Here is a 21,013-nt window from a genome sequence, read left to right on the forward strand (position 1 = left end):
TTATTGCCATGTAGACAGGAAAAAGAAGCGAGAAATTCGGGTCTCATCACAACTATTTTGAAATATTTTTAATTAAAATTCTTTTTTAGATATGTTTTTAAGTAGAATCATCTCAATTATTTTTCTAATAAAATATTTTATTACATCGCATGCGTTTTTTACTTTTTATATCATTTTGTATTATTTTTAAAAGTATTTTCTAAAAACAAAATTAAAGGATAATAATAATGTGTTTTATTATTTCAATAATTTAAAAATAATTATTATTATAATTTAGGAAGCAAAATTAAATTATAATTTTATTGCCAAAGAATTCAGTACAACCGTATCCTAAAGACCTGATTCTATGTACAGAGACGGCATTCAGCGAGGCAAAGAATAAAAAAGGGACGGTGGTGATGAACTAAAAGCCAACCAGTCATCATACTTCTCTCCCTCTCTTCTTCCTCTCTCTCTCTCTCTCTCTCTCTCTCTTATCCAGCGTCTGATCTCTGTCCAAAAAAACAAAATCAAAAACAATTCCATCAAAACTCTCTCTCTCTTCTACGCGCGCCAAATACAAACATTCTTCAAACACTCTCTCTCTCCACAGGTACGCTCTCTTTCTCAAGCTCTCTTTCTCTCTCTATCTGTACGGACGTGATGGATATAGGGTTTCAGTGTTCGTTTCTCAACCTAGGGTTCCGGCGACCATGGCAGATGGTCCGGCGAGTCCCCCCGGAGGCAGCCACGAAAGCGGCGGGGACCAGAGCCCCCGCCACAACGTTCGTGAGCAGGACCGGTACCTTCCGATCGCCAACATCAGCCGCATCATGAAGAAGGCGTTGCCGGCTAATGGTAAGATCGCCAAGGATGCGAAGGACACTGTCCAAGAGTGCGTCTCCGAGTTCATCAGTTTCATCACCAGCGAGTACGCGGATCTCTCTCTCTTTTCTTTTCCTTCTATTTCTCCGATGATTGTGTTTTGGGTTATTTGATTAAAAGGATGAAATCTTTTCCTTCTATTTCTCCGATGATTGTGTTTTGGGTTATTTGATTAAAAGGATGAAATAATCCCAATTGGTAAAGCTAACCATAACCGTTCACTCATTTTCAACCTAAACAATATCCATTGTTGACCAAAATATCCTTCACCTAACATGGCAGAGTTTGATTTACAAGGAAATTAGGGTTTTGGTTTTGCAATTGCAAAATATTTTTTGAAAATGTTTCTTGTTTAGGGCTAGTGATAAGTGTCAGAAAGAGAAGCGAAAGACGATTAATGGTGATGATCTGCTTTGGGCGATGGCGACCCTAGGATTTGAAGATTATATTGAACCACTAAAGGTGTACCTGCAGAGATATAGAGAGGTAATAATTCTTCTGGTTTTAGTTATCATTGATTGGTTATGAAAATGAAAGAAATCGAAGTTTTGAATCTTCACGGTTTTTCTTCTAGTACTAAATATTATTTTTTTGTTTTTGTTTCAATTTAATTTATTGATATGAGAAGATGGAGATTTCTTTTAATTTGCCAAGTAATAGAGGAAAAGAAAAGACAATGAAGCTTGGCTTCCAAAATCAACAAATTTAACTCAGCTAATCCAATTAGTTGTGTTAAATTCATTGAGTGGAGCCTTTTTTTTCTTGAGTTCCCAAGTCATGAAAAATCCGAGCTTCAAAATCCTTTTTATAGGTCTATTGCTCTCCAAATGATCCAGCTTCTTCACGTTAGCATATATCAATATTTTATCTCCAAAAATATGCTTATTTGTTTAAAGGTTGACCTGACAAATTTTTAATATGTTTTTTTTTTTTTTTTTTTGTGTGTCTTATCTTCACCAAATGGTCTTGGCATCACAGCTGGAGGTACAACCCTTTTCCTCTACCTAGTATAATTGTTGTTTTTTTTTTTTTTATCTATTTATTTCCTTGATTATTTGCTTGTTTGTGTTGTGTATTCTTGTAAGCTTATGTTTTAATGATGTTAGCCAATTGTAAACTTGGACAGGGTGATACCAGGGGATCTGCTAGAGGTGGAGATGGATCTGCTAGAAGGGATGCAATAGGAAGTCAACCTGGTCCAAATGCACAGGTGCTATATTGTCATCTTCATTAGAACATAGATTTGGGCTTCACATGTTTTAAATAATAGCATTCATTTGTTATTGTGGAATGGGCTCTCATCCACATTCTTTTCCTTAATTCTGATTTATTTGGGAATGAATATGGCAGTTTGCTCATCAGGGGTCCTTTACGCAAGCAATGAACTATATGAATTCCCAGGTACATCTGCGCGTGTGTGCATATGTGCTGTCTATAACAAAGAAAAGATATGATCGCTAACTGACAGTTAGGATATAATTTTGCTTGTGATATCGAATTAAGTATTACCTCTTCACCTTTGCTTCTTTTGAAAGAACAATCACAACTGGAAATTTTTAATATTCAAGGAGTTCCATTTGCACTTCTCTTCTCTCATGCCATGTACTTTTAAAGTTGTTAAATGGTGTTGACAGTAATAGAGCTAATCCAAAACTTGGTGTTAGATTGTGTAGTTAGCTTGACCATAGCACCAAGGAAATAGTGGATGACCTCTTCTTATTGTGTCTTTTTGAAGATTTTTTTAGTCAAAAAACAACTGTTGCGTCTTTCCATTTTTTAATGTAAGTCCAGATTGAAGTTTTAGCCAAGGACACACACCCAGTTGGACCTGCCTACACCCTATGGCTTAAAACCAAGGTTGGGAGGGTTTAGATTCTTGAAAAGTTAGGTCAGTCTACTTTTTTTGGGCGGATTCATTTTGGTGCATTTGGGGCTCATAATAGTGGATTAGACTTGTTGCATGATAGGCCTGCTCAGATAGGCCACCCACTTTTGTCGTGTGTGAAATCTTGAACCAATAAGCAATGGTTTAAATTCTACTCTCTAGGTTAAACTTAAGCTCAGAGCAAACATTTGCTACCCCTAAGTTGAGTCCTGGTCTAATTACCATAATTGGTTAACCATTAGATTTTGATCCAGCCTTTTCCTTTAGTTTTTTTATGCTTAAACACACACAACAACAACAACAACTTTGTTTCTTTCCGATAGATGCTGAGCTTTTCTGTTTTGATAGCCTCTTTGTGTCTTGTACTTATGTCCAGTTCCTACCTATGAAATGCTTGCATAATTATATTTGAATGCCATTGAAAAGGATTTTCTTCAGTTAATACTAACTGTAGGTTTATTGTGGACTGTTAGTTCATGTAATATTACATGAATAGGAGTATTTTTTTTTTTTCATATGCAGTATTTGTGGTCACACTTAAAACAGAAGCTAAACAGTATGTAGGTGGAAAAGTATTCGATGATTAAAGAAAAATTATGACCTTAATAGGATGAATAAAATCATCTAAACAATTAGAATTTGGAATAGGCAATTTGTTTACATGGTTATTTTTTTTTAAAAAAATGACAAGCATTACCCATAATAGAGGTTTGAGTTGGAAAAAGAATAAATCAAGAAAGAAGTTGAATCCTAATCCAAAATGTGGAAAAAAAACATAGCTCTAAAAGGCATAAAGTTCTCGTGGGTCTTGCCACAACCCATTACCCAAGGAAACGCTTGAGGAAGGTGAATCGCAATTTAGGTTGTGCATGTCAATTTTATAACATACTGAAAATCTGAAGAGGCAAGCATTTAGCATAGGCTTGTATATCACCAAATATTATTCAAAGTAACAAACCTTGAGATTTCAAGCATTATTTACTAGAAGCACTCAACAGAAAACTAATGCAATTATATAAATTTTCAATATGCACTCAAAAACTTCAAGAATAAAAATCTAGAAGGAAAAATGAAAATAGATGAGGTGCACTTCTTCAACAAGGTGTGTCCCTTAGCAGGCAAAGCACTGCATTTTGGGCCTAGGCACTACAGCTAGGGAGTAAGTGCACTTTGTGTCTAGGTGTGCCTAATGACCATGGAAAAGAAAAATGATAGAGAAAGCTAAATTAAATACTTAAGGAATTATTTAAGAATGTGGAGAAAAACCTGTTATTTTGTGATATTCACAATCGAATATGAAAAAATGTGATTGAAAGTAATGAATACAATTTTCTTCTGAAAGATACTGAGGAAGGCAGAGAAAGAGAAATAGAGTGGCAAACACGATATATTTTACATGATCTTCTCAAACTTGAGGCACTTAATGGATCACACTAATTCCACCATATCTCAGGAAGAAAGAAAAAAAATATGAAACAGTCGATCCCAAACCTGGGTATCCCATCTACTGATTGGTACCCACCTATGCATAACAAATCTAAGATGGGATGTGGATGCTTGATCTGTGGAGCTGTGACAATGCTAGACTTGGTCACAACACAGCTACAGCTGGACATGTGTTGAGCGTACCCCGCAGTTGTCCAAGTGTCTATAAATTAATTTGTTAATATTGGAAGTAAGTCTGACACTCGGATGATACACTACAAACATGTAGTGAACACAAAATGGAAATGGTTGACAGGCTCCAACATGTGATGGACATACCTGTCTAAGATCCAAAATATGTGGTAATTGGTGAATTTAACCCAAAAAAAGCACCAGTACCACAAATCTAGTGGTTTTTTTCTTTCTTTTTTTCCTTTTTTATTCTGATAAAGAATCTTGTGGCTATTAAGGCTCGATTATTTTTTAGCTTCCAACATGGATTTGCTACACTGCTAATTTCTTTGTTTCGTCTTGCTAATTTGTTTCGCCCTTGTTTACATTATTTACATTACATGAGATGAATGTGATAATACGATGAAAATGGTTATATCATTGCATTTGTGTATTTATTTAATTGTCATCCCAATGTCTATTTTTTTATTCTAAGTGGAATATTGGTAATTGTTTCAATTTTTTATCATTATTCTCTCCATTCAAGAGGTTTGGAGATGTGCTTTCAAATGATATACAAAATAAAAATGTCCCTTTTCTCTGTGCATTGTGGGGTGGAGTAGGATTACTGGCTTGGATTCTAATGCAATGGAATTCTTTGCATTCTGCAGGCACAGGGGCAGCATCTAATTGTATCTCCCGTGCAAAGTAGCGAGTAGGAGACTCTAGCTTCTCTTTTACCAATTCAATGATTCAGAATTTTGACTGGTAGATACTATTTAACACCCCTACCGTCCTTTATACATATTTTCAAATACCGCATATTTTTGTTTGGTTTTTCTTTTCTTTCTTTCTTCTCTTTTTTGGTTTGGGGGTGGGGTTTCTGATCGTGTTGGTGCTCTCATCAGCAGAACAGCTGGGATAGCCCGATATTGTAGAACTGGATCTTTGCCGTTTAATTATCTAGGCATATTTGAGGGCAGACTGCAATATCTGGAGAAGGGTTTGCATATGATACCTTAGACTTTCATCTTCTGCCGTGTAAGGTGGGTGACGCCTGGAATTATATTTTGCTCGTTTTGGATGATTAAGCAACAGCTAATATTATACCTCAGATTGTCATCTGGTGCCATGTATGTCAGAAGAGGACTTGTTATTATGTTTTTTTTTGGAGGATTAATATTTTGTTGATGGGTTGAGACATGGTCGAGTTTTGGGTTGGTGTATCTTGCATTTTTGAGGACCCTTTATTTCATAATCTCTCTTTTTTTTTTGGATTGGGTTAGAGTGTACTTAGGTGACTATTCCATGACCATGATAGACTTTATAAATTGGCTGTGCTCAAAGTAGGTTGAGGGAGAGGTTGTTTTTATTCCCCTGCCCCTCTTTTTGCTTGTCTGATGGTGTTTTTTGTATACATCATATATACTCTGATGCGCCCTTTTTCAGGCCCTGCTAATGTATCCTCAATTTTGCCTATAAAAAAATGCATGCTCCCTGTGTACATTGATTATAGCCCCTTTTGGGCTATACCTTCTTGAGTTTTTATTTGTAAAGGAAAGGGGAAAAAAACAGCAGTTCTTATCTGGCAAAGGATGATTGCATGCTTGTCGATTGAAAACCATGTTCCTGTCCATGTCCATGCATTTTGGCAATTAATCGTGTGCCTGGTGCTTGGACTCTTTCTAGTCAATTGCAAGAACCTCATGTCAACTTTTCCTTACAAGAAATACCGCATTTTGCTTGCCCTCCAACGTGATCTGGCCCCAGGGACTCAAGTTGCATGCCCTGTCTAGTTTGATTTGCAGGACCCAAGCTACATGCATTAGTATTTTGGGTAGTCATAAAACTCTATTCAATTGGCATCCAGCAAAGCAGATATATGCCTTTATTATTTTTTGACTATTCAAAGTTTCCTAGGGTTCAATTATTTGTCTTGGTCGTGGGGATTGTTAATTTTAGGTTAGTCCAGGGACATGAAACTGTCTCCACCTGCCAGTTTTGACTTGGATGGTAAACACACCAGGTCCCCAGACCTGCAGAAGAAGCATGTTTTGCGTTTTTAATTCTACTGATAACAATTCTTATCATTTGGGTTGCTATTAATCACCAATAACAATAAGGAGCGTGGTCTTCAAAAAATTTGTTATCGTTTCTGGTCTTGAGGGTAACAATTTTTTTGAGAATAAAACGATAAGATGTTGGAAATTAGATGCTAAAAAACTGGTACATGTAGTGATTGGGAATTGGTTGACTTAGTTATGTAGCTAAAACAGTTAGGCCCATGCCGATCAAAGAGGGAATTGGTGGGACTCCAAATTGCAAATCGTAATAATGATAGGAGTCATTCAATGGAGGGTGCATTAGAAAGCCAAGTTGGGGATGTGTGTGTAGGCAAATGGCTTAATGTGAAAGGGTGTGGGTGTGAGTGGGAGTTAAATTCACTTACTATGGGGAGTCCAAACTGAACTGTACTGTGAGCCACAAGCATAAGACAGGGGTGAGTTTGGAGCACGTGACGCTCACTTGTGAGTTAGGTGGACGCGTAACGTACACGTGAGCTGGGGATAGGAGGGAGGAGGGTCACAGTGTCGCATCATTTTGTATGCTCACCCCAATCTATCAAACATGGGGGCCAAAATAAAGAATGAAATCCCCCATTGGAAGAGAAAAGGGCACCAAATATGTAGTAATATATCTTAATGGTCTCCCACGACGTGTCCATCATTTCATGCCCTGCACAAGCAGGCCAGCTCACACCCCCCACCCCCACCCCCTCAAAGAGCACCACCACCATTTCCAGAGTGGTAAAAACTCTACATATATGAGTGTGTCTCACAATCACGTTCGTCAGGGAGAGAAAAGGGGAAGTGTACGTGGTTAGGCCAACTCACACCCTCAAAGGCTCCAGCTCACACAACCTCCCACCCCCCACCCCCTTCTTAGTAGTCCTCTTACCACCTCCCCCAGATTATTATTTATTATTATAATCTCGCAAGAACGTGAAGACTGAAGACTGAAGAGGGAGGGAGGAGCAGGGTCTTGTTTCTTTCTCGGTCAAAACGAAGCTTAAGCTTTACAAGTTTTATCCACTATACAAAAAAAAAAACCAAAAAAATGGGGTACAGCTGGCCACGTTAAGCGTCCAGAGAGGGGAGCTGGCCACTCTCACGTGGTCGTCTAGGGGGTCGTTGAAACCAAGATGGACAGATACAGACTGAGTGAAAGAGCATCCCTACCATGCTCTCTCTTTTATTCCATTGTCTCCCTCACGTGCCTTCTCTCTCTCTCTCTCCTCAAATTGAAGGTTAATTAAAATTTCCCTAATATACATTGGTTGGGGTTGGTAAAAACCCTATTCACTTCTCCTACCCTCTGCCTTCATTTTTACCTATTTCCCCCCTTGATGAAGACTGGTGTCTGCAGATTTCAATAAATGGTTTACTGCTGGAAAGGGTGGTAAATTCTTACCATTTCTATTCCATATAGAAAAGCTTCTTCTCCTCTCCGGATACAATTCTTTATCATTATTCATGCACGTCTCCCTCTCATTGGTTGAGACCACGACACATGGTAAGTACCCTATGACTCATCATGCAACCATGTGCCATACCAAAATACCGAAAATTATTTTTTTTTAAAATTAAAAATTATAAAACCCTAAATAAAATTAATAATAATATTTACTTCTCACAAAAGCCTCTTTTTTACAGCTTCTAAATCACATTTTCAGCATGTGACACAATTTTTTTTTTAAAAAAAAAAATCAATAATTTTGAAAAATTCAATCAAAATTAGTTATTTGGATGCTTTAATGTTTTAACTCCCAAACTCATGATTACAACCACCAGGTTTGGTTGTTTATTTTTGGCCTTCCGTACAATCTCCATTAACCTTAATCACCATCAATCACGGCTACTTTGCCTTTTCGTCATAGTCTACAAAATATCATTAAAATAATTTTGTACATTTACATTACATTTTGCTAATCAATTGTATGTAAAATTACTATAAAAAAACGTTTATTTTAAAAAAAAAATTATATAGGTTTTTTTGGGATATATTTTTATTTTTATTTTATATTTTATATAAAAAATATTATTTTTATTTTATTTTTAAAAATAAAAAACATGTCACGTTTATTTTTCGATTATATTCGGGTTTTGGAGAACAAATGACTTGCGGCCAACGAGGCAAGCATCTGTGACGAAAATCCAATGGGCGGTTGATAGGTTGCACTGCCCAAATCCAGTACTGCACTAGGTCATAGGGGTGTAGGGGACGCGCTGTCCATGGAGTGGGACCCAGAAACAGAGTGATTGGGTCCACGTGATCAAGTGGTGGTAGGTATCATTGATAGTGATGCTGACGCAGATCAGATGTCTTGACTTTGACTGCTTCGTTGCATACAAAATAACCAAAACAACAGCATCCGACATCACTATCTCAATTAAATTATTTCTAATTTCTACTTCTTTTTTGTAATATTTTTATGAGCTAGGATTCAGCTCAAATTATTCAAATGAAATTTGAATACTTTTCTATTTTATATTTCAAAAATAAATATTTTAAATAAAAAACAGAAAACAATTGTGTTATTTTATTTTTATTTTTTTGAAAAGCAAAAAATCGTTTTGAAAAATATTACCAAACAGATATTTAATTCATGTTCCTAAATTTTTTTTTCAAAATTTGAAATTTTTGTAGAAGTAAAAAACTTTACTTTAATTTTAAAATTTTTTTAACTTTTATATTAATTTTTTTATTTTTAAAACAAAAAAAATCAAAATATATCCAAATATACACTTGGATTACCTTTAAACCAATGTAATTTTGTACTAAAAGCGAATGGTTATCAAATTCTAAAAATTTTAAAAATAGTATTTAAAAAAGCAAGAAAATTTAAGGGGGAAAATGTAAAAATTTTATAAATATAAAGGGCATATGTTTATTCGCCGACTAACCTTCTAGGACAGCACGTCACGTACGTTAAATTCGTTAACCGTGGGAGACCCATATTTTTCAATTAACGTACGACGTGCCGTTTCGGTGTTCCTCCTTTTAGACGTTGCACTCGGGGAGAGTGTCAACACGCGCCACTCTTACAATGACAACGTTGGATCCAAGTGTAGTGGCTTACGCATTGTTGGCACAAACTTTTACTGGTTAAAATTCTTTTAATTAATATTTCTTTTTTAATAAATATAGGAATTTTAAAAATAATTTAAAATTTTGAGTGTTAATTTTAATTTTGTTTTAATTAAGAAAATAACAGATCATGGATGACACGTTTACAGATGGGTTATGACAGATATAACCCGGAGTGGACATGTCTAATTAATTGATAGGAAAAAGATTGAATTATCTCCTAAATAAATGCTCTTACTTGTGTCCTACTAAATTATTTTCTTAAATATGTTCTCCATTAAAACCATTGATTTCCCTATTGGCCAGAGAAGCATTGTAAAGAGACGATTCTGTTCCTCTAAAACAACTGTTGCCGCCCTTGAGAAAGGGTAATTTCGACTTTCCATGTTGAAATCAACTGGAGAGGCGCCCACGTAAGACACCGCAATTATAGGAGCATTTCTGTAGAAAGCTTAATGAACCCCGTTAAGCTGTCGTCCCGGAGCGTGGGAAACACATCACCAGATAAAACTGGGAAAGGAAGTAGTGGTGGCGCGTGGGAAGAGAGGAGAGAAGGTTGAAAAGGAGGTAGACATCACGTTGATGTCCTAAGCAGAGTCTATCTGGCTGCCCCTCTGTCTATCTGGTTTTTTCTTCCCCACATTATTTTATTCGTAACCCCCCGACCTCAACCTTATATACTCCAAAACACCCTCTTCCTCTCCCTCCACAAACCCTTTTCTCCCTCTCCAACTCATGCCATAGTGTCATCCTCCCATCATACGCCGTCGTTTCAGGAGAAAAAGAGATACATTGGACATGACGATGAGCAACGCCATCGGACAGTTCGGCGACACCACGCTTACCAAAGTGTTTGTTGGCGGCTTGGCATGGGAGACTCCCAAAGAGGCCATGAGAGACCATTTCGAGAAGTATGGTGAGATCTTGGAGGCCGTCATCATCTCCGATAAGCTCACCGGCAGATCCAAGGGCTACGGTTTCGTAAGTGCTCGCTCTTTGCAGGGGATTGATAGGTTTGCTTTGTTCGGTTCGGTTGCTAATGCGCTTCCGGTTTTTGGGTATAGGTGACGTTTAAGGAGCCGGAGGCGGCGAAGAAGGCCTGCGAGGACGCCACGCCGATGATCAACGGCCGCCGAGCCAACTGCAATCTGGCTTCTCTTGGAGCGCGACGCCCGAGGTCGGCTGCCTCCAGTACACCACCTCACCAAGGTATCTTTAATCCCTACAATCAAAAGTACAAAACGCGAGAAATGTTATTTTCGTAAATTTCAACTTCATGGAGGTCTTAAATTATGATGTTTTCTGTCGTTTAGGATCTAACGGTGGATCGAGGCCCACGTCAGCTGCACCTGCTAGTCACGTGCAGTGGTACTATCCGGCCGGAACGCCGGCTCCCCCCTTCCATCACCAGCATCATCAGGCTGTTCCTTTTTATGGGTATGCTTCTTTTTCTTGATTTTCCGTTACGTTTTCATATTATAGAGATTCGCCGCGTCTCATTGTATCAGTTCCGGTTTCAGGTACTCCCCCGCCTACATTGCGGCCGACATCAGTTACAATCATGTAAGTGCAACTGTGAAATTAGGTACAAGTGATTTATGAACCGTCCGATTCTTTCAGTCATGATCCAACGGCTGACATAGGGATTGTGTGTTGTGGCGGTGCACAGAAGCTAAGCTACACAGGTGGTTCGTACATGAACGGGCATTTCTCGCAGGTGTATCCAGGGCAGGCTATGGTGGGTGCGAACGCATTGATGCCAATGTACCCTTTCTATCATTTTCATCAATCACAGACGATGGGGCATCCAGCTCACATGTTTCCACCAACGACGGTGGGCCCAATGCCCACCGTCCCAGCGATCATCTCAAAGCCCACATCAATGGCTCCCAACACAGGTACCCACATTCGCTTTGGTGTATACTTGATACACATTAATTTATGCTCCCAAACAAGGAACAGGAATCATACATTCACGTGTGATGGAGTTGGTCCAACTGTCAATTGGGCTTTTGCAGACACAGTTGTACAACTGTAAAATTACTATATTGGCCTCCGTTCTTTTGAAAACTGAAACACTTTTCCAACCAGGGCCAGGCTTTATAATCTTTTTCAAGCAAACGGGTACCCTCAAATCTGATAATGGAAGCTGCAAATAAGTCTTTGAAAAATCCAAAATTTTGAACAAGTAAGATGTGAACTGATATTACAGAGAACAGTTTGTTTGGCTGTGGAATAGGTGCGATGGGAGGAGGAGAAAGCTTTAAAAAGGTTGGATAAAGGAAGAAAGAAAGAAAGAAAGAAAGAAAGACTCAAGGCTTAAAAGAGCAATAACGAAAGTGCCTGCCGGTGCTCTGGAGTTGGCAGCTGCTCAGAACAACATTATTATCTGATCTGGGATGGCTCTTTTCCAATTTTTTTTGTTCTTTTAATTTCTTAATTTCTTATTCTTAGGTGTTTGATAATATTCATTCATTCTCGTTCTCTCTAACATGCATCTCATCATGAGCTGTAAACCATTTAAGGAAAAAAAAAAGAACAAGAAAAAGAAAAAGAAAAAGAGAGGAGACATATGTAACAGAGGTCATGTATGTTCACCCATGCCCTATGGAATCTTTTCAATGGCTTCATTGGACTTTGATGCATAAAGCCTCTCTCTCTCTCTCTCTCTCTCTCTCTCTCTCTCTCTCTCTCCTTCCTCACTGCAAAACAATTGCTGCGCACAAGAAGAAAGAATAGGATGGTTGCGTACCCAATTTTGGTGGATATTAATAATTTGGAGTGGCATATCAATTATCAAGTGGGCATCATGCAAATAGAGTAAAAAGGGTGGTAAGGTATCCATTCTTTGTTATTGTGAAATGGGCTTTTGATGATGTACCTGTCTATAACAAAAATAATAAGAATTGTCATGTTGGGCAAATTGAAAATAAGAAGAGTAAAAGAGAGTGTAGCCATAAGAAATGAAATGGTTAGAACTTCAAGGAGCATCCGTAGAAGGGATGAATATGCTCAAATGGATCAAGCTCAATGTTGGGGTGGATGATTGTGATACCCACATCTTGCTAATAACCTAACTTCTTCTATGGTCTCTGACAAAAATACCTTATGAAGAGTAAAAGAGAGTAGAGTCTTAAAGTATGAAATGGTTAAGACTTCAAGGAAAATATATAGATTGGATGAATATGCCCAAATTGGATAGAACTTAGTTTTGAGGTGGGTGATTGTGATATTCCACGTCCGATAATAGCCTATTAAACAGGCTTATTTGGTCTATGACAAAATATGCTATGTTAATATAGAAATATGTAATATCTTATTTTATCTTATTAATCTCTACAAAAACTTATAAATCACGAGAGTCAATGAACTTATAATGGGTAATATTTACAATCACGATGAGAAATAAAACCCTTTCATGACAAGTAAAATCGCTTTATATCTATGCAAGTCCATGTAATTTAATATAAGGATGGGTTATATTTTCACTTCCAAAGTAGAAGCAAATAAAGCTAGTATTTGTTTCATTTCTCCTTTATGTAATTTGTCAAAATATTGTACACAATATGGGAGGTACATCAATTCACCTTCCATAAATCAAGGCATAATATCATATTAAGTAAGTTTTTGGATTAATTGAAAGCTTCACATGATAAAAGAAACAAAAAGGGGATTTATATACTCTCCCTTTAAAAATAAGCTTACTAAAGAAATTCCATATTGGTATAAGGCTTCACCACATATACTCAACAAGTCCCAAGATGGGTCGGGAGTGGGTTGTCCTCATTTCTCAACCAATTAGTTTTATGTGGCCCACGTGGTTTATTTTGTTCTTGATTATCTTTTATTTAATTTAGAGATAATCGTGATGGTTTTATTAATTATCTTTTATTTAATTTAAAGGATAATTATGGTTAATAATATTAAGTACTAAAATCCTATTGGTCAATTGAAGATATGTTTTAACCGTTCACGTTGATGGAGCGTGATAAGAAACTATTTAGGTCCTCTCTCTACCCATTATAAATATAGTTTTCTCTCCTTCAAGTGAAGCACAACAAACTAAAGGGGTCGCGGGACAGAAACCAAGTCTTAACTAATTTGTTTTCTTTACAAGGAATTTCTTTTTCTACACCAACCTTTAAGATCAATCTCATGGATCAAGGTATGTTTTTTTTATTACTTTATTTACTTTGAAAAATCATAAAGTTCTAAGGCTAAGGTTATGATTGTTCTCCAAGAATTAGGCTTACAATTATTCTGCATAATTAAAGGAATTTCTAACATGTGGTATCATAGCATATGGTTTAGGAACTTGTGATTTTCCTTTAAAGAGATTATTATATGTTTCTCTCTTATGATATCGATTTTTTGACAAGAGAATTAAACTTATTGATTATATTGTCTATTGCAATGAAAAGATTTTGTCGATTTTTTTTTTATATAGTCGGTTTCTTTCTAAATTCATCGCAATGCCTTCAAGTTCTTGTTTGTAATCTTTATTAAATGGGCTTCTTATCGGATTTTTGAAAATTCTGGATTTGTTTGCAAAATTCTTGATGGACCATATAATAAAAATTGCCATGAATATATAATGGAGAATATAAAGATATGACATTCAATATTGGGTCTATCAATCTCTTTTCATGCATATATTGATGATTGATATATTTTAGTGAATGGGTTCATCAAGTTTATTGAACCAACTTTTGCATCAATCAATTTTTATTGATATGTCATTCTTTATATATATATATATATATATATATCATGAATTTTTATTTATGATGGTATGTTTTTTAACTTTGCCTTTTATTAACAATAAATATTAATTTATAGATGATTGTATGTGAGAATTATGGAATGATAAGCACCTTATGGAATAAAGTTTCATCTTATAAAAGATAATGTTGAAGTGTTCTACTATTATGTAATTTGATTACGGCATATTGTAATGGTTTGTTAGTCACCAAAGTGGCCAAACCTTAAAGTATGATGTCAATCAAATTGTGTAATATTTTTATCTAATTTGATATCTATAGTATGAATTAATTTGTTATTCTACAAAGTGACCAAATTAGAAAGTCTTTCATAAATATCAAAGTAAATAAAGTTCAATTGCTCATGGTTATGTGATACTATATGTGAAATGACATAATGATATGTATATATTTTGTCATGAGTATATTGAAGTTCATTGATATAAAATATTTAAGGATAACTCAAAGGTTGATCAATTAATTTTATATCAATGAACATGATTGTGGTAAGTTGATATACCTTATTTTGATATGTTTAGTATATCCAAAAATAGCAAACACGTCAAGTTAGACTAGTATATCTATAATTACGAATTATGCAAAATTAAGCATTAATTATGGTTATTGTTGTACATTGTTGGATCACCCAAAGGAGAACTTCAATGTACATTTATTGTTTATTAATATTTGAATCTATGTTATGTGTTTGAGTTTATGACTCCGAGCATTAATGTATGAGCTTTCTACATGTTTACAGTATTTGCTCATGTTTCTTTTCATTCTCAAGCTTCATCTCTTTTAAAATATAGTGGGCTTAATTTCTTTGAGTGGTGTGAACAAATCCAGTTTCAGCTAGGGGTTCTAGATTTTGATTTGGCACTCTTAACCGATAAGCTTACTGCTATTACTGATTCAAGCAACACAAAATAGAGGTCTTTCTATAAGGCTTGGGAAAAATCAAACAGACTAAGCTTGATGTTTATGCGAATGATAGTAGAAAACAACATCAAGTCCACAATTCCCAAGACTAAAAGTGCAAAGGAACATATGAAATTTGTAGAAGAACGGTCCCAGTCCGACTTTGTTGATAAGTCATCAATTGGGACATTAACCACAATGAAGTTTGATGATTCATGTACCATGCATGAGCATGTCACTGAAATGATAAATATAGTAGCAAAATTGAAATCCATGGGAATGGAAGTGAATGAAAACTTCCTTGTGCAGTTCATTATAAATTCTTTACCTTCTCAGTATGCCCCATTCCAAATGGGTTATAATACTATTAAGGATAAATGGAATGTGCATGAATTGCATAATATGCTCATTCAAGAGGAAGCTAGTCTAAAGAAACAAGGAGATCAATCAATTAATCTCATGGATTAGCAAAGAGCTGGAAAAAAGCCCGCAAAGAATAATGGAAAGGGCAAGCTAGTAAGGACTACATAAATTTAATGTATCATCTACCCAAGTCCATAAGAAGGAACACAAAAATGATAAGTGTCATTTCTATAAAAAGCCTGGACACTATCAGAAAGATTGCCTAAAAGGTAATGCATGGTTCAAAAAGAAAGGTAAGCCTAGTGCCTTTGTATGTTTCGAAACAAATTTGGCAGAAGTTCCTTATAATACTTGGTGGATTACTCTAGTTGTACCACTCATATTTCTAATACGATGCAGGGATTCCTTCCGATCCAAACCATAAATCCAAATGAAAAATATGTCTTCATGGGGAATCAAGTCAAAGCTCTAGTTGAAGCCATTGGAAGCTATTGTTTGATTTTAGATACTGGACATCATTTAGATCTTTTTCACATGGTTTTAAAAACCAGACCGGACCGGCCGGTACGACCGGTTGGACCGCCCGGTCCGACCGGTTGGACCGCCGGCCGGTCACGATTCCGGTTCGGTCCAGTCATTAGACCGGATGGAGACCAAACCGGGATTGGACCGCTTGAATCGGCGGTCCAACCGGTGAACCGGACGAATCGGCCGGTTCAATGAATTTAATTTTTTTTTTTTTAAAGCATCAAACGACGTCGTTTTTTGGTGCTTATATAAGCAAAATTAAACCCAGCAGCTTCCAACATTTCTTCCTCGGGCCGCCGTCAGCTGCGAGTCTACAACACCCACAAGATAGGTTCCCCGGCAGCTGCGACGCCCACGGCAGCCACGACCCCCACAGCAGCCCCGTTGTAGCTCACGACACCGACAGGGCCACAGCAGCATCGCCAGAGCCTCGCGACGCCCACGGCAACCGCGACGGCAGCCGCGACCCCCACAGCAGCCCCGCTGCAGCTCACGACGCCGACAGGGCCACAGCAACATCGCCGGAGCCTCGCGACGGCCACAGCAGCCCGCCTGCTCCTCGTCATTCTCGGTTTGTTTCCGAGTTCCAACTTCCAACAGTCCACTTTCCATTATACGATTTTAACTTTGTTAGGAACATGTCTTTTGGATGTTGAGATTAGGTAGAGAGAAAGAAAGGAGTTTATTGGGTTACTGTAATACTTCAAATTAATAGGTTTAGCAATTATCTCCTCGGATCAATTTGGATTATAAATTTCTGAATCTAGTGTAATGGCTATGATTTTTCTTTGCCTATCTGTCTGGTTGTGAATAAGTAAAAAAGGGATCTTCTTAAACTTTGTCAGTAACATGTTCGGATGTTGACAAAAGTTGGGAAGACCCAGAAATTTGCTGAGCTTTTGTTGGAAGGATAGTGGAGTTTGTGGAAGGGATTTTAATATTTTAATATTTTATAATGGTTTGGAATTTGAGGGATTTTAATATTTTATAATGGTTTGGAATTGATTTCTATTTTCTGATAATCAGAGGACTTTGAGGAATTTTTTATTATTTAGTTAGAGAACTTTGAGAAATTCAAATTATTAATTGTATTGATGGAATGATGGATATTAAAATTAAACAATTTATGGACCACCTTATGAATTTTGACATGCTGTTAATGAATTTTGACAATTTCTTCTAAAAGAATTTTTTATTATTTAGTATTATCAAAAATATTTTTCTAATTTATATCTAAATATTCATTTTTTATTTATCAAAATGTTATTTTTCTTTTACAAAAAATGATACTAATAAAAACACACAAGTTAAAAAATGCATCTATCAAGATTCAAAATCACCACAAGCCCACCAGCTTTGAATTCTTTCCCCAATTAATAAAAAAATAAAAAATACACACATGCACATGTAGTTCAAGAATTCTCGGTTTGTTTCCATTATACAACAATTTGTGCATTATGATATTAGATTGCAACTCAACCATAGATTCATGTGCCTAAAATATGATAATGATTTGATGTTTGATTATCTAAGGAATCATAGGTGAAAAAGTGTATTTTTTACTATCATTAATATGTGATATGTGATTGTAAATTGTTGATGACTTGATTATAAATCATTAAATTGTTGATGACCTTCATTCTCTAGATTGATGTGGGATTTTTGTTTTTAATTTGATAGGGAAATAAAAAATGGCATCAAACTTGACTCCATCCTCTGGTCAAGATTCAACTACCCATTCTCAATCAAGTAGAAGTAAGACCGATCCTGCATGGGAGCATGTTTCTGAAGAAAGATATGGAAATGGAAGGAGAGTTCTTATTTGTTTGTATTGTAAAAAGATTACAAAAGGTGGAGGTATTCATAGAATGAAACTACATCTTGCTGGAGTGAAAGGAGATATTGGTCCATGTAAATCGGTTCCACCTGATGTCAGATTTCGCATGGAAAATTCTTTGCAAAAGTTTGTAAATGCTAAGAAAGCAACCAAAGAAGCAGATGAATATAGAAATCCTTATGGTCCTAATGTGTCACAATTTGAAGGGGATATGGCAGAAGGTGAAGAAGAGGTTCAAGAAATGCAAAGTCCTATGGCAGCTAGTAGTGGAAAAAGGAAAAAATCAACAGTGGATAAGTATTTTGCACCAAGAAATACACAAGGAGCTCAACCTTCCATGAGGAGTGTGCTAGCTGGGAAAGAAGCTACTTGGAGAGTGGATATGGCGGTTGGGAGATTCTTTTATGATGCATGCATTCCTACTAATGCTGTGAATTCCTTCTATTTCAAGCCAATGTTGGATGCTATATCTGCAATTGGTCCTGGATATAAGGGTCCAAATTACTATCAGTTGCGGATTAATCTTTTAAAGGATGCTAAGAAGGAAGTTCAGTTACTTGTGGACTCTTATCGTGCAATTTGGGCAAAAGTTGGGTGTACAATAATGGGTGATGGTTGGACAGATAACAGACAAAGAACACTCATCAACTTCCTTGTATATTGTCCTGAAGGAATATCGTTTGTGAAATCTGTTGATGCTTCGGACATTGTCAAGGATGCAACTAATTTGTTTCAGTTATTTGATGAGGTGATTGAATGGGTGGGTCCACTCAATGTAGTTCATGTAGTGACTGATAATGCAGCAAATTATGTGGCCGCGGGGAGATTGATTTCTCAGAAGCATAAACACATTAATTGGTCACCTTGTGCAGCTCATTGTCTTAATTTGATCTTTAAGGATATTGGTAAGATAGACCATGTTGTTGAACTTGTAAGACGTGCATCAAAGGTGACAATTTTTGTGTATAATCATGTTGCTTTGTTAAGTTGGTTGAGAAAAAGGGAAGGATGGACAGAGATTTTGCGACCTGGTGCAACTCGCTTTGCTACTACTTTCATTGCACTCAAGAGTCTTCATGATCATAAACATGACTTGCAAGCTTTGGTGACTAGTAAGTTCTTTGTGGACTCTAGATATTCAAAGGATTATAAAAGCCAAGTTGCAGTTTCCATCATCTTGGATAATAGATTTTGGAATGATTGTTTGATTGTTGTGAATCTTATGTCTCCACTAATGCGTTTATTGCGTATTGTTGATTGTGATGAGAGGCCTTCGATGGGATATGTGTATGAAGGCATGTATAGGGTTCGTTTGGGCATTAAGAAATTGTTTAACTACAGCGAAAGACTATACAAGCCTTATACAGAGATCATAAAGCAACGTTGGGATCAACAACTAAAGAAAAGCATTCATTCAGCAGCTTATTGGTTGAATCCATGTTTCCAATATGATCAGGAAAACTTTTGTAATAAGCCAAATGTTATTGGAGGTGTTATGGATGTTATTGATCAAAAAGTTCTGAAAGGCAAGATTGAAACAATGAATGAAATGAGGTTATTTCGTGATCGATTGGGAAGTTTTGGAAGAGACCTTGCTTATTCTTCATGTGAAGTACTTCAACCTGGTAAAATATTATTTTCATTTATTAGTGTGTTTGTTCTTTTTTATTAGTTACCTACTTACTATTTAGTATTTTAAACTTGCTAATGTGTTTTATTTTTTTTCTTATTTTTAATGTGAAATGGTAACTAGATGAATGGTGGAGGCTACATGGATACAGTGCTCCACATTTACAAAAGTTGGCCATTCAAATATTGAGCCAAACCGCATCGTCTTCTGAATGTGAGAGGAATCGGAGTGTCTTTGAACGTATACATACCAAAAGAAGGAATAGATTGGAACATCATAGGCTTAATGATCTTGTATACGTTCATTACAATTTGCGGCTAAAAAATCGATATAAAATTATAAATGCTTTCTTAGTTGTTTTGAATTCAAATTCTTCTATTCACAATTATGAATAATTATATGCTTTTCTTTTTTAGGTTTTATAACAAGAAAAGAATCTATGATCCCATTGACTATGCATGCATTGATGAGACCGATTTTTGGGTAGTTGATGACGATCAGCCAGCAGAGCTAGATGTTGAAGAATTGGAAAATCTTCTATATGAAGAAGGGTCAATTCCAATAAATGAAGTGGAAGGTTCAAGTTCTCACATTGGTTAGTAAAATATTTAAACTTATAAAAGTTCAATAATTATATTTTTTCTTCAAAAATGATTTCTTGTTGATATATATTCAATATTTTTGTAGATGATGAGGATGGTGGTGACATGGCTAGAGAAGGGCTTGATGTGGAGAATTTTGGTTTTCCAAATGCTCATTTTCAATCTCCATATTCCAATTTCCCAAATGAATGAAGACATGAATTTTATATTTATTAGTATGCAAAAATCTTCATGAATATTCAAACATTGACATGTTATGTTTTTATTTTGAGTAATTATTTAAGTGTTGTGGACCTATGGTTGACATTTGTATTATTTGGTATGGACAATGTGTTAAGTTAACAACTCTTTGATAATTTGGTTATTATAGGATAGTAATGGTTTGATTATTTGATAAATATTGAGTTTATTGACATTATGAATGTATAACATCTTATATTGTGTTATAAATATCATATATGATAATTGATGACTTCTACAGGTAAAAAATTTTGTGACAAAACTCAAGTTACTCAATAAACAAAGTAGATGCTGTCAAAATTTACATAGAATTTATTAATTTGTTAATTTTTTATATTATATAAAATAATAAAATATATATTTATGACGTCACCGGTTCGATAGCGGTTCGACCGGCGGTCCGACCAGTGAACCGTGAACCGGTAACTTTTCCGGTTCAATGACCGGTCCGGTTTTTAAAACATTGCAGTTTTTCAGACTCTTTATGTTCCTTCTGTTACTAGAGATTTAGTTTCTTTATCTAAACTTGATACAATTGGACACTCTTTTAAATTTGGGAATGAATGTTTTAGTTTGTTTAAACATAAACACTTCATTGGTTTTGGTGTTTTATATGATGGTTTATACAAATTAAAACTTGAT

General features: G+C 36.0%; 3 protein-coding genes across 4 annotated transcripts; all 3 read left to right on the top strand.

The window, feature by feature from the left end:
- The first annotated feature begins 309 nt into the window (after window positions 1-309).
- LOC100259924 (nuclear transcription factor Y subunit B-1) lies at window positions 310-5,548 on the top strand. Its single transcript, XM_059741800.1, has 7 exons — window positions 310-592; window positions 680-910; window positions 1,221-1,350; window positions 1,843-1,848; window positions 1,991-2,074; window positions 2,215-2,265; window positions 5,017-5,548. Exons 2-7 carry the CDS (start codon window positions 693-695, stop codon window positions 5,062-5,064), a joined length of 537 nt encoding a protein of 178 aa, XP_059597783.1. The 5' UTR covers window positions 310-592; window positions 680-692; the 3' UTR covers window positions 5,065-5,548.
- A 4,515-nt stretch (window positions 5,549-10,063) lies between these two features.
- On the top strand, window positions 10,064-12,142 carry LOC100265113 (probable RNA-binding protein ARP1). Of its 2 annotated transcripts, none has more exons than XM_002278605.5 (6): window positions 10,064-10,474; window positions 10,558-10,702; window positions 10,807-10,930; window positions 11,014-11,056; window positions 11,163-11,391; window positions 11,733-12,142. In XM_002278605.5, exons 1-6 carry the CDS (start codon window positions 10,292-10,294, stop codon window positions 11,771-11,773), a joined length of 765 nt encoding a protein of 254 aa, XP_002278641.2. In that variant the 5' UTR covers window positions 10,064-10,291; the 3' UTR covers window positions 11,774-12,142. The 2 variants fall into 2 exon arrangements, with proteins under 2 accessions (XP_002278641.2, XP_010658454.1); XM_010660152.3 differs by having other exon boundaries at window positions 10,067-10,474; window positions 11,713-12,142.
- Window positions 12,143-17,753: 5,611 nt separating this feature from the next.
- Window positions 17,754-19,718, top strand: LOC100266828 (uncharacterized). Its single transcript, XM_059741497.1, has 2 exons — window positions 17,754-19,511; window positions 19,653-19,718. Exons 1-2 carry the CDS (start codon window positions 17,754-17,756, stop codon window positions 19,716-19,718), a joined length of 1,824 nt encoding a protein of 607 aa, XP_059597480.1.
- The last annotated feature ends 1,295 nt before the right edge of the window (window positions 19,719-21,013 follow it).

The sequence above is a fragment of the Vitis vinifera genome, chromosome 13, assembly GCF_030704535.1.
Source record: "Vitis vinifera cultivar Pinot Noir 40024 chromosome 13, ASM3070453v1".
Classification (NCBI taxonomy): Eukaryota; Viridiplantae; Streptophyta; class Magnoliopsida; order Vitales; family Vitaceae; genus Vitis; species Vitis vinifera.